The sequence below is a fragment of the Scyliorhinus canicula genome, chromosome 8 (genome assembly GCF_902713615.1).
Source record: "Scyliorhinus canicula chromosome 8, sScyCan1.1, whole genome shotgun sequence".
NCBI lineage: Eukaryota > Metazoa > Chordata > Chondrichthyes > Carcharhiniformes > Scyliorhinidae > Scyliorhinus > Scyliorhinus canicula.
Window position 1 is genome coordinate 152,427,427 of NC_052153.1, and position 12,893 is coordinate 152,440,319.

General features: G+C 48.0%; 1 protein-coding gene across 2 annotated transcripts in view; it reads left to right on the forward strand.

The window, feature by feature from the left end:
- The window catches only part of arhgef28a (Rho guanine nucleotide exchange factor (GEF) 28a), a 571,388-nt gene that overhangs the window by 127,312 nt on the left and 431,183 nt on the right, over nucleotides 1-12,893 (forward strand). For both annotated transcript variants that reach the window (XM_038805467.1, XM_038805468.1), the window contains exon 3: nucleotides 11,798-11,945. In XM_038805467.1, the coding sequence (XP_038661395.1) occupies nucleotides 11,798-11,945 (148 nt within the window). The remainder of the gene's footprint in view (nucleotides 1-11,797; nucleotides 11,946-12,893) is intronic.

Consider the following 12,893-nt stretch of genomic DNA (forward strand, 5'->3'; position numbering starts at 1 on the left):
AGTGAGGTGGTTGAGGCAGATACGTTAATGACCTTTAAGTCTTATCTGGATAGGCACATGAACAGACAGGATATAGAAGGATACAGGCGATTGGACTAGATATGACACATGATTGGCGCAGGCTTGGAGGGCCGAAGGGCCTGTTTCTGTGCTGTATTGTTCTTTGTAATTTGGATCCCCAGATATCGGAATTTGTTTTGAGCTTGTTTGAATGGCAGTCCCTCCAGCTCTACCCCTCTCCCTTACGGTTTCTGCGGGAAAATTTCACTCTTGCTCAGGTTGAGTTTTTAGCCTGAAAAGGAACTGGAGAGCTGCCTGGTCCCTCACTGTCGGGTGTGCCTGGGATCCCACCGCTTTGTGTGTCCACCATTTCCTCCGCTCGTTTCTCCAGACTTTGGCCACCTTTCGTCTCTTTTCGGCCCGACGCTGCTGTTGTTCGGCATCTCTCGTTTTGTTTTGTTTGAAGAGGGTGAGGGGGGTGTTTTTCGCGATTCTGGCTGGCTATTCTCGATTAAAGGAGCCTAAATTTGAATCCTCAGGAGGAGAGCCACCTTTTCTGTGTCCACTCAGCACATCCCCATCACCAGAAATCTATTAGAAGCAACTCTGAGACTCAGAATTAATCTGCATATGGAGAGGCAGGGATAAATCAAGAATTGTCAATATGGATTTGTTAAAGCAAAGTCTTGTCTGACCAACTGGATTGAATTTTTTGAAGAGGTGACCAGGTGTCTAGATGAGGGAAGTGCATTTGACGTGGTCTCCTTGGACTTCAGCAAGGCTTTTGATAAGGTCCCACATTGGCTACTGATTGCGAAGGTAAGAGCCCAAGGGATCCAAGGAAATTTGGTAAATTGGATTCACAATTGGCTGAATGGCAGAAAGCAGAGGGTGATGGTCGAGGGTGTTTTTCTGACTGGAAGCCTCTATCCAGTGGGGTCCCGCAGGAATCAATGTTGGGGCCTTCTGTTTGTGATTTACATAAATGATTTGGAGATGAATGCCGGAGGGTTGATTAGTAAATTTGTGAATGATATGAAAATTGGTGGGGTGGTAAATAGTGAGGAGAATAGCCTTCGGTTACAGGAGGTTATAGACGTGCTGGCCCGATGGGCTGATCAGTGGCAAATGGAATTTAATCCGGATAAGTGTGAGGTGGTGCACCTGGGAAGAGCAAACAAGGCAAGGGGATGTGCCCCAGAGTGTCGGTACAGACTCAATAGGCCAAATGGCATCCTTCTGCCTGTCGGGATTCTATGATTCTGTGAATACATGATAAACGGCAGGACCCTGGGAAGCGCCAAGGACCAGAGGGATCATGGTGTGCATGTACTCCAGTCCTTTAAGGTAGCAGAGCAGGTGGATACAGTAGTGAATAGGACATATGGTATACTTACCTTTATTCATCAAGGCATAGAGTTTAAGAGCAGGGAGATTATGGTAGAACTGAATAAAATATTGGTTAAGCCACAGCTAGAGTATTGTGTGCAGTTCTGGAATCCACATCATAGGAGAGATGTGATAGCACCGGAAAGGATGCAGAGGAGATTTCCCAGGATGTTGCCTGGACTGGAGAGTTTTAATTATGAAGAGAGAATGGATAGATTTGGATTATTTTCCTTGGAGCAAAGGAGACGAGGGGACATGATTGAGATGTATAAAATTATGAGGGGAATAGATGGAGTAAACAGAAACAAACATTTGGTGGAGGTATCAATGACCAGGGGGCATAAATTTAAGGTAAGGGGCAGGACTCCAAACCAACAGTGACCAAGGGCTGGGATTCGAACCCGGAACCTCAGTGCCGTGAGGCAGCAGTGCTAACCACTGTGGCACATGCTGCCCGCTACTTTGCTCTTAAGGCAAACAATTGCAACTTCTGCTTGTTCTTATTTCACAGTGGAATATTTTTCTGGTAATCTATATTGGCCAGCCCTTCTCTGTCTCTCTCACTCATGCGCCCACTCACATAAGCACAACCACACTCACACACACTTCTGTTCTCTTCTGCTCTTCCTGCCCACACTGAGTACTACCTAATACTTGCCAAAGACTTTCAGATGAACAAAGGGAAGCTCATCTGTAATTACTTTTGAAGAGTATTTAAATCCATTTTTTTTCATGGAAATGTTGGGTACGATCTACTGGCCGCGTCCCGCCGAAACCTGGGCGCGACGCAGCCGGTAGATCCCTGGAGACGCCTATCCCCGCAGGATTCCACATGGCCAGATCTTGCCAGATGTGACCACCTGCTGCCAAGGGTGTGAATGAGGTGGACACACTTGTTCAGAATGGGTAGGACCCAGTCTCGCATGGATAAGTAAGTTTAAGAATCCACTTAGCTGTGCTCATGCAGGATCTAATGGCAACCTGGCATCTACTGGACTCATTGAGCAGATCCCAGCCAGGCATCGTTCAGTACTGGTCCCCACAAACGGGAACCAAGTGGAACGGTACCTGGGTGAATCTCCTCAGCAATTCGAGGCCCCCAGGTGGTTGGCCTCCAGGCATGGTTGCACCCTGGCACTGCTAGTGCTACTTGGGCACTTTGGCACTGCCAGCCTGGCACCTTGACAGTGACACCTTGGCAGTATCACTGGGCAGCAACCTGGCACTGCCAGGATGTTCCGATGTCACTGCCAGGTTGGTGGGGGCACTGCCAGGGTGCCAGGCTGGCAGTGTCAAGGTGCCCGGTTGACATTTTGCCCGCGCCGGGCCCAGGGTGCCTGCACATGTCAGGTGGGGTGCTTGATAACCCACTGATAGGTGAGAGGGCGTGGGGAGGGGCAGGGTCCGCGGTTGTGATGAGGGTTTGAGAGATTGGGATCTAATCTTCGTTTACCTCAGTGCAGGAAACAACGCTGTGACCTTGGAGGTGGGACGGGGGCATTCCCTGCCGGGGTGCAAAGAAAGCATAGTGCTGTTAGATAGCTTGATCGTTCCCGACACTTTACCCAGCTAATCCTGCCCAGAATGCACACTTTTTTTTAGTTGGATCGCACCTGTTAAATGGAGCACTCTGTTTTTCTTCGGTTTTATATATCTACTTCCTGCACATTGCTGTTTCAAATGTCTGATTGAATCATAATAACAATTTTTAGTGTCACAAGTAGGCTTACATTTACACTGTAATGAAGTTACTGTGAAAAGCCCCAAGTCGCCACATTCCGGCGCCTGTTCGGTTACACAAAGGGAGAATTCAGAATGTCCAATTCACCTAACAGCACATCTTTCGGGACTTTGTGGGAGGAAAGCGGAGCACCCGGAGGAAACCCACGCAGACACGGGTAGAATGTGCAGACTCCGCACAGACAGTGACCCAAGCCAGGAATCAAACCTGGGACCCTGGCGCTCTGAAGCAACAGTGCTACCTAGTGTGCTACCATGCTGCCCCATATAATCATATAATCTTATGTCACAGAAACAGACCATTGGGTATAACATTTAGTCTGTGCCCCTGTTTTGCTCCAATTGCGTCGCTGAGGGTGATCTACCAGCTGTTGACGTCAGCGGGATATTCCGGTCCCACGATGGCGCATCGGTTTCCCGGCGATGAGGGATACAGTCACCGGGAAATCCCGTTGACAACGGCGGGATCGGTAAATCCCGCTGGCGGGCTGCCTCCACTGCCGATAAACACACGGCGGGTTGGTCGGTAAATCCCACCCTTTTTCTCAGTTCACATCCCCATTGCTGTTCCTCTGTCTTTGAACAGTTAGCAAATTTCCGTTGTTAAAAAGGAGTTGATAAATTATTTTACAATGGTTTATGATGGCTGTTCCAGATTTGAACTGATGGTTATCTGAAAGTTGTGCCCTTATCATTACTGTGTCATTGGCCAATGGAATTAACCTATCATTATTTAACTAATTATATCATGGGAAAAACCATTTTGCAACCTTGAAGAATTCTATCAGACTACCTGCTAACCTTTTTTGGCTTGAATCAAAGAGGTCTGAAGTTCTTGAATCTCTTCACAACTGTAACTCCTCCATCCAATTCTAATTAATCTACACCGCACCTTTACTGTTGCCTGGAATGCAGTGATCCAAACGTTACCCCACTTGCACTTAACAGAGGCTTTATATCAATCCAAATTCTGGATTTTGTATTCTATGCCTTTAGAGTCAAAACCAAGGATGTCTTTTGTCTCTTTTATTGGAACACCTTGCAGAATCAAAATGTTTAATTGCCGATGGGTTAAGTGAGTTTTTAACATCAAAAAGCTTTTGCAATGCACTGTTTTTAAAGAGAATGGAAATGTCATTTGTTTTGATTTGAAACATACTTTTAGGTTTGATTTGCTTTTCACTCTCCATGTAATCCCAAGACTGCTGCAATTGCTTAATCTTGCCTTTCTTGGCATTCAGCCAACAGAGACTAAAGCCAATAGCTAGGTTTTTTGGACTTAAATACTATTGGTTCCACATGGTGCAAAAAACTCTCTGTTACAGTTTAGTAAATCCCAAAGCTAAAAATGCACAAAGAATCTTGCTGGTGGATCAGTTCAAATGGGTAGCATTGAGGAAACTCTGAACAAGTAAAAACAAGTAGTCTGTAATTAATTCCACTTGTAAAATGAAGTGGTTTTACTGAATTTAGAGTGAGTTTGCAAGATATTTATAACCTTTGCAACACAAGAACTTCTAGTAATGATTGCCACAGGCAGAAGTACAGAAAACCATGGGCAGGATTCTCTGACCCATCGCCCGGCCGTGCGGGCACTCTTTCCCTCCGCACCGGCCCATGTAACGGTCCGCTATGGCCGGCGCGGAGAAGAACCCCCCTGCGTATGCGCCGGGATGACGCCAATACATGCTGGCGCTCCTGCGCATGCGCCAACTCGCGCCGGCCGGCGGAGGCCCTTCAACGGCAGTTGGCGCGGTGCCAGCCCTGCCGGCACCGGCCTAGCCCCTGAAGGTGCGGAGGATTTTTCACACCACTCCTCGCCGCTGGTACGGCCCACCCTGCCAGGTAGCGGAGAATCTCGCCCAACTTTAATATTTCTAAAGATAACTAATAGACTGGAATGAGAATGGTTAATATGTTAATTTTCCAGGAGCAGGCGTGCATGTTAAATATTTTGTGTTTTTATGCACTTTTAGTTCCTTTAGAACAGGTGTTTTCAAACTCGGGGTCATGACCCGCAAATGGATCGCGGGCAGGTTTCGGGAGGGTCGCCATGCTTCGTTGAGGCGTTCCCGTTCGCGGGAGGAATGCCCAACAGGCGCGACTGGCTTATAAACATGTTAGCAACAATGGACCTTTGAGATTGCCGGCCATCTTGCGCTTGTCAGATCGAGCTGCGTGCAGGCCCAGAACCCAGTGGGGTGAACCTCCCCCTCCTGATGTCCGGGGCCAGTTTTCCAGCAAACAAGGGAGTCCTCCCACCGGAAGCGGCAGCAGAGTGCAGGTCACGTGCCCCGAACATTGATGTCACGTGTTCTGGCCGCGAGAGAGATTCCTCCATTTTGCAGCTGCCAGAAGTGCCAGTGTGAACTCCTGGGCCTCTGGTGAACAACCCATTAAGAAGAAGCAGCGTAAGGATGATTACTTGAGGTGTGGGTTATTAATTGTGCTGCTGCAATTCAGGATTAAAAGATCATGTGTCTTATAAGCAGGGAAATGAAAGTTTAAAACCCTCAAAACTTCAAAGAAGTTTGAAGACTAAACATGGCGAGCTTGAGGACAAACCTCTTTATTTTTTTCAACGGATGCAGTGAGATCTTAAATCATCAGCAGTAGTCAATATCAGAAATGTAGCATTGAAAGTAAGTGAGATTGTGAGGACCAAGCAGGCTCACCTGTCACATTAAAGGTAAGCAAAAATGGTGGGTTGTGAAGGTTGGCCAGTGTTGGTCCCAAAGAATGGCTGGTTGGCACAAATGTTCGAAAAACACTGCTTTAGAACGTACAAACCATCTCAAACCAGCACCAATCATCAATTACCATCGGAACATTAAAACCGTCTGACATATTTCTAGGAAGTGAGATGTTGGTGAAATTTCCTGTCTTAGTCACGTTACTGTGCTGTTATTGTTGATGACATTTTTCCTACATGTCTTCCTGTGTTTTTTTGAACCATTGTTCTGTAGATTTTGTTTTGGCAAATTTGGATGTTTTAAGTGAATGGTATGGATATAGACAGAGTCAAAGCCAGCATTATCTGTGAAAAAAGTACAGCAAAGTTGCAGCACAATTCTTGACAGACATGAGGTGCATTTCGAAGCATAATGATGCAACGGTTAATAAATGGCTTGCGGTCTTTAATAATTTTTTGACAAGATTTTGAATATGCTGTGTCTGGAAGCATTTAAAGTCGACAGTTTGTGTTCTATTTGAAAAGTGCGCAGCAAAGAATTACTGTCAGCAGTAAAGAAGCAGCCGTTTTTTATTGCATTTATTTTCATAGTATACCATCTGTTAACTCGCTTAAAAAAGAGTCAGCGGATTCATAGCTGCAAAACTAAAGACAGTAAAGGTAATCCATTGTAAGGCTGCAGTACTTATTTTCACAAGCCTTAAATTTATAATAAGTTCTAATAAATATTTTGAGGTTTCTGTATTTTTTTTTGTGACTATTGCTTTGAATCCAAACTTATGACTTAAATAGCTCGGCTTGCAGCAACATTTTTATTATTCATGCCGGTGTAAAATGTCACTTTAATTTTGCTCTTTTCAGAAGGGGCTGGCCTTTTTTTTGGATTCAGTACCTGACAATGGCGAGGAGTAGGGATAGAAGAATAAGAGAGTTTAATAATGAACTGTATGCAAGATGTACACGAGAAAAATGGATCAATGGTCTGCATTTTTTTTTGCACAAAATTTAAAGCTTCACTCTTCTCATTTGCTGCATTAGCATATGGCTTTGTGCTTCTTGGCCCTGATAGATTTGCACCCAAAATCAAAGGGCAATGTCTCAAGTACGCTCATTCCAATTTTTCACAGCCAATTACCTTCTCTGATCTTTGTCTGCACAAAATGGGTAGGAGCTTACAACATTCATGTGCTCCTATAGAATCTAACAGAAGCAATTTAAGCTCCACACCCTAATGTTAGTGTACAGTCACGAAGGTAGGTTTAATGTTGGCTTTTCAAGAGAGAGAAGCAACAATGCGAAGGAGTTTTAAAGTGGGAGGCAAGGTGACTTCCTGTATAATTGCCTGAGAACCTTGTCTCGTATTTCTCGTCTCTGGCTAGGGTCGCTAAACCAATTTTAAGACTATTGCTATTGCTAAGACTGTTTAAGACTAAGACCATGGGTGGGATTCTCCCATTCGGTGGCAGAGTGTCCACGCCATCGGAAACGCCGTCCGTCGTGTTTCACAACGGCGTGAACGGGCCGCTGGGAGTACCGATTCTGGCCCCTACAGGGGGCCAGCGTGGCGCTGTAACGGTTCACGCCACTCCAGCCTCCCATCCCGGCGCGAACTGTATGTCGTGCCAACCCGCGCATGCGCGGTGGCCTCCCTCAACGTGCCGGCCCCGACGCACCATGGCGCGGGAGTTCAGGGGCCGTACGAAAATAGGCCCGGGGAGCGAGAGACCAGCCCGCCCTGATCAGTGGGCCCCGATCGCTGACCAGGCCCCATCAAAGGCCGCCTCTCGACCCTGCGCGCAGAGTTCCCGTCAGCTGCGACCAGGTGTGGCCGGCGCCGGCGGGACTCTGCCTTTTTAGAGCGGCCGCTTGGCCCATGCGGGCTGGAGAATCGGCGGCCCAGCCGCATAGAGCGGCACGTGACCGTCGCGCGGCAAACCCGCCGGCGCCAATGGCGCCGATTCTCTGCTCCACAGAGAATCGCGTGCCGGTGTCGGGGTAGCGTGGTTGCGGGGTTTCTCCGGCCCGGTGCGGGACTGGGAGAATTCCGCCCATATCATCCATCTTTATCTTTAGGGATGAAAGCATTTTACAGAAGTCTAATTTAACATTTTCTCACCCCACATCAAGACCTCAGACCTATTTGGTACTTCCCATTACTCTTCTGAAATAACCGTACACCAATATCTTCCAGTAGTGCACAACTGAATCATTGTGCAAGGATTTCCAACCGATATAAATTTGATCTGTGTACGAGAATTTTTTTTTAATCAACATTTTATTAAGGCATTTATGATTTTATAACAACAAAAGATACAAATACAAATGTAAACATAATTCAGTAAATAACAACCCCCCCCAACCAACAACCATACCCAGCCAACATAGCTTATACACACAGTTCCCAAGTCCCTCCATCTCCTCTCGCTTATCCCACCTAAACTAAACTAAACAAAATCACCCACTCACTCATTCACTAACCCCCGCCCCCCCCGACGTATTGTATCTGCTAACAGTTTAGTTTCCCCCCAAAGAAGTTGCTAAACGGCTGCCACCTCCAGTCGAACACTAACATTGATTCTCTCAGGGTGAATGTAATTTTCTCAAGCCTGAGAAACCCAACCATGTCACTAACCCTTCGCCCCGATTTTGGGGGCTCCGAGTTCCTCCACGCTAATAAGATCCATCTCCGGGCTACCAAGGAGGCAAAGGCCAAACGTCAGCCTCTCTCACCCCCTGGACTCCCGGATCTACTGACACTCCAAGTTCGCCATCTCTGGACTCGGCATCACCCTCGTTTTCAGCACCGTGGACATGACATCGGCAAATCCCTGGCAAAATCCCCTAAGCTACGGGCATGCCCAAAAAATGTGGACATGATTCGTGAGCCCTCCAGCACACTTCCACACCCGTCCTCCACCCCAAAAAACCTGCTCATCCGGGCCACGGTCATGTGTGCCCGGTGAACCACCTTGTATCAGGCTGAGCCTGGCACATGATGAGGACGTGTTGACTCTGCTCAGAGTATCCTCCCAGAGACCTGCCTCTAGCTCCTTACCCAGCTCAACTTCCCACTTGCGCTTTACCTCCCCAATCTGGGTTCCCTCCCACTCCATAAGCTCTTCATAAATTTCCAAGACCTTCCTCTCCCCGAACCCCGTTTTTGAAACTACCTTATCCTGTATCCCCAGTGGCAGTAGAAGTGGAAAGGTCGAAACCTGCCTTCGTACAAAGCCCCTCACCTGCTGATAGCGAAACCCATTCCCACCCAGCAATTCAAACTCCTCCTCCAAATCACCAAACAAGCAAAGCTCCCATTGATAAACAGACCCCCCCCCCCCCCCCCCCCCCAAGCCTCTCAATCCCTGCTCTCTGCCACCTCCAAAACCCACCATTCAACCTCTGCGGGACAAACCGGTGATTGCCACAAATTGGAGCCCACACTGATGCTCCCTCCATTCCCATATGCTTCCGCCACTGCCCCCAAACTCTCAGGGCTGCCACCACCACAGGGTTTGTGGAGTACCGAGCCGTTGAGAACAGCAGAGGTGCCGTTACCAGTGCCCCTAAGCTTGTGCCCCTACATGATGCTGCCTCCACCCACTCCCATATCAACCCCTCCCCCACTACCCACTTTCTGATCATGGCTATATTTGCCGCTCAGTACTTCCTAAAGTTCAGCAGGGCCAACCCTCCCCAACCCCCCTCGGCTTCGCTTTAACAGAACTTTCCTCACTTTCCGGGTTTTGCCCGCCTATACAAACCCAGAGATCACTGCATTAATCCGCTTAAAAAAGGACTTTGGTATAAAAGTAGTGAGACGCTGGAAAACAAACAAAAATCTCGCGAGAACTCTGATCTTTACGGTCTGTACCCCCACCCCCAGTGACAGCGGGAGCATGTCCCACCTCCAAAAGTCCTCCTTCATTTGCTCAACTAACCGGACCAGATTTAATTTATGTAACTTCCCACCCCCATGCCACCTGAATCCCCAAGTATCGAAAACTCCCTCCCACCACTTTAGACAGCAACTCCCCCAGTCTCCTCTCCTACCCCCTCGCCTGGATTACAAAACCCTCATTCTTTCTCATGTTCAATTTATACCCCGAGAACCGGACGAATTCCCATAAGATCCGCATAATCTCTCCCTAACGGGTCAGAAATATACAGGAGTAGGTCGCCCGCATACAACAAGACCCTGTGCTCCACCACTCCCCGGGCAAGCCCCTTCCATCCCTTTGACTCTCAGCGCCATCGCTAATGGCTCTATAGCCAAGGCAAACAACTGTGGGGAGAGTTAACATCCCTGCCTCGACTCCGGCTCAATCTAAAATAGCCCAAGCTCACTCAGTCCGTCCCCACACTTGCCACTGGCACCTGGTATAGTAACCGGACCCAGTCTACAAAGCCCTGCCCAGACCCAAACCGCCCCAGGACCTCCCACAAATACTTCCACTCCACCCATTCGAATGCCTTCTCCATGTCCATAGTGACCACCACCTCCGCCTCCCTCCCCTCGGAGGGCATAATGATGACATTCAAGAGCCTTCTAAGGTTGGCCGTTAACTGCTTCCCTTTGACAAATCCCGTCTGGCCCTCCCCATCACCCCCGGAACACAATCCTCTATCCTCAAGGCCAAAACCTTGGCCAGCAATTTGGCGTCTACATTTAGTAGGGAGATTGGTCTATATGACCCTCATTGTTCAGGGTCCTTCTCCCGCTTCAGAATTAATGAGGTTGAAGCCTGTGAGATTGTTGGGGGAAGAACACCCCGCTCCCTGGCCTCATTATATGCCCTCACCAGTAACGACCCAGCATCCCAGAAAACCTCATAGAATTCCACGGGGTATACGTCCGGCCCCGGGTCCTTCCCTGACTACATGGCCTCCAATCCCTCCACAACATCAACAATCCCGATCGTGGCTCCCAGCCTCTCTACGAACCCTTCCTCCACCTTCGAAAACTCCAAACCCTCCAAGAATTGCCTCACCCCCTCCACCCCAGCTGGGGGCTCCGACACATACACCCGCTGGATCCAAAATCGTGATCCCCCCTCTATCCTTCACTCTTCCTATGTCACTAGCTGCCTCCCGTGTCCTGAGCTGGTGTGCTAACATCCTACTGGCATTCTCCCCATATTCATACACCACCCCTCTCACCTTCCTCAAGTGCCCCACCGCCTTCCCTGTGAATATCAGACCAAACTACATCTGTAGCTTCTGCTGCTCCTTCAACAACCCCACGTCCGGGGCTTCCGAGTACCTTCTATCCACCTGGAGAATCTCCCTAACCAGCCTATCCATCTCTACCCGCTCCACCTTCTCCCTCTGAGCCCGTACCAAAATCAGCTACACCCTAACTACTGCCTTCAGTGCCTCCCATACCTTTGCTGCCTAAACCTCCCTTGTGTCATTTATCTCCACATACCTCTGGATAGCCTCCCTCACCCGCACACACAGCTCCTCATCCACTAACAGTCCTACATCCAATCTCCATTGCAGGCGCTGCCCCCCCCCCCCCCCCACCTGTAAATTCACCCATGTGGGGCATGGTCCGACACACCAATCACCGAATACTCGGCATCTAACATCCCAGCCAGCAAAGCCTTGTCCAAAACGAAAAAATCGATCCGGGAGTATACTTTGTGCACGTGGGAAAAAAAGAGAAAACGCCTTCGCACTTGGTGGTCCGAACCTCCATGGATATCTCTCTCTCTCTCGCTTTCTCTCTCTCTCTCTCTCTCTCGCCCCACCCCCACTATCTTTTCCATCCGGGATCTTCCCCAGCATCCGCCTCATAAACTCCACGTCGTCCCAGTTTTGTGCAGAGATGTTTACTAATACCACCGGCAACCCCTCTAGCTTCCCGCTCATCATAACATACCTATCCCCTGAGCTGTGTATGAGAATTAATTATTGAATTTATCCTAAAATGGTTTCCCATGCACTGTGAATAATTAGGTTTTTTTTTGTTTTCAGGGGCAGCAGTCTATGCTAGCAGTGTTTGAAGATCCTTGCTCTTTACCTGAGGATGCACAATTGTACTTTGTATATGAGGGTTCAAGCCAGATGCATGTAACTGTGGCACAGAGACTTAACGCGAAGACATTGGAGTCAGTTGTTCCAGGTAAGCGTGCAGAACTGGATACTTCACTGAGTGTGATTTAAAAATACATAAAAACACTTTTTTTTAAGTGTCTGATTTGTGTGAACATGGAGATGGTGAAAATAGTTTCTGTTCCCTTGTATCTGAAACTAATATTGAGAGTATTGTCAGGGTCTCTTATTAAATTTAGCACGTCATTCATTTGGAGAATTGATAAGATTGGGAATTTAGTCTTCCAGGGCAATATAATTATACTATGTGCCAACAACATCTTGTATTTATAAAGCACCTATAATGAATAAAATTTCCCAAGGTGCTTTACAGATGTATTATGAAATGAAATATGACATCAAGACATATAAGAAGATGACCAAAAACTTTGTCAAAGGGATAGGTTTTAAGGAATGTCTTAAAGGAGGAATGTGAGGTGGAGAGGGAATTCCAGCGCTCAGGACATCGTAGAAATGCATTATAGAATCCCTACAGTGCTGAAGGAGGCCTTTTGGTCCATCAAGTCTGCACTGACCCTCTGAAAGAGCACCCTACCTAGGCCCACTCTCCTGCCCTATCCCCATAATCCCACCTAACCTGCACATCTCTGGACTATGGGAGGAATCCGGAGCACCCGGAGGAAATCAACACAGACACGAGGAGAACATGCAAACTCCACACAGTCACCCAAGGCTGGAATTGAACCCGGGCCCCTGGCGATGTTAGGCAGCAGTGTTAACCACTGGGGAATTAAATGCAGGTCTGCTAGTGGTGGAGTGTTATAAAATCAGAGAGGCTCAAGAGGCCTGGGGCTGGAGGAGATTGCAGAGATGAGAAAAAGTGAGACCATGGATGGATTTGAAAACAAGGAAGATAATTTTAAAGCCAGGACATAGCTTGAACAGAAGCTACTGTTACTGGGCTAGTAATGCAGAGCGCGGGACGAATGTTCCAGAGACTTGATTTCAAATCCCAACC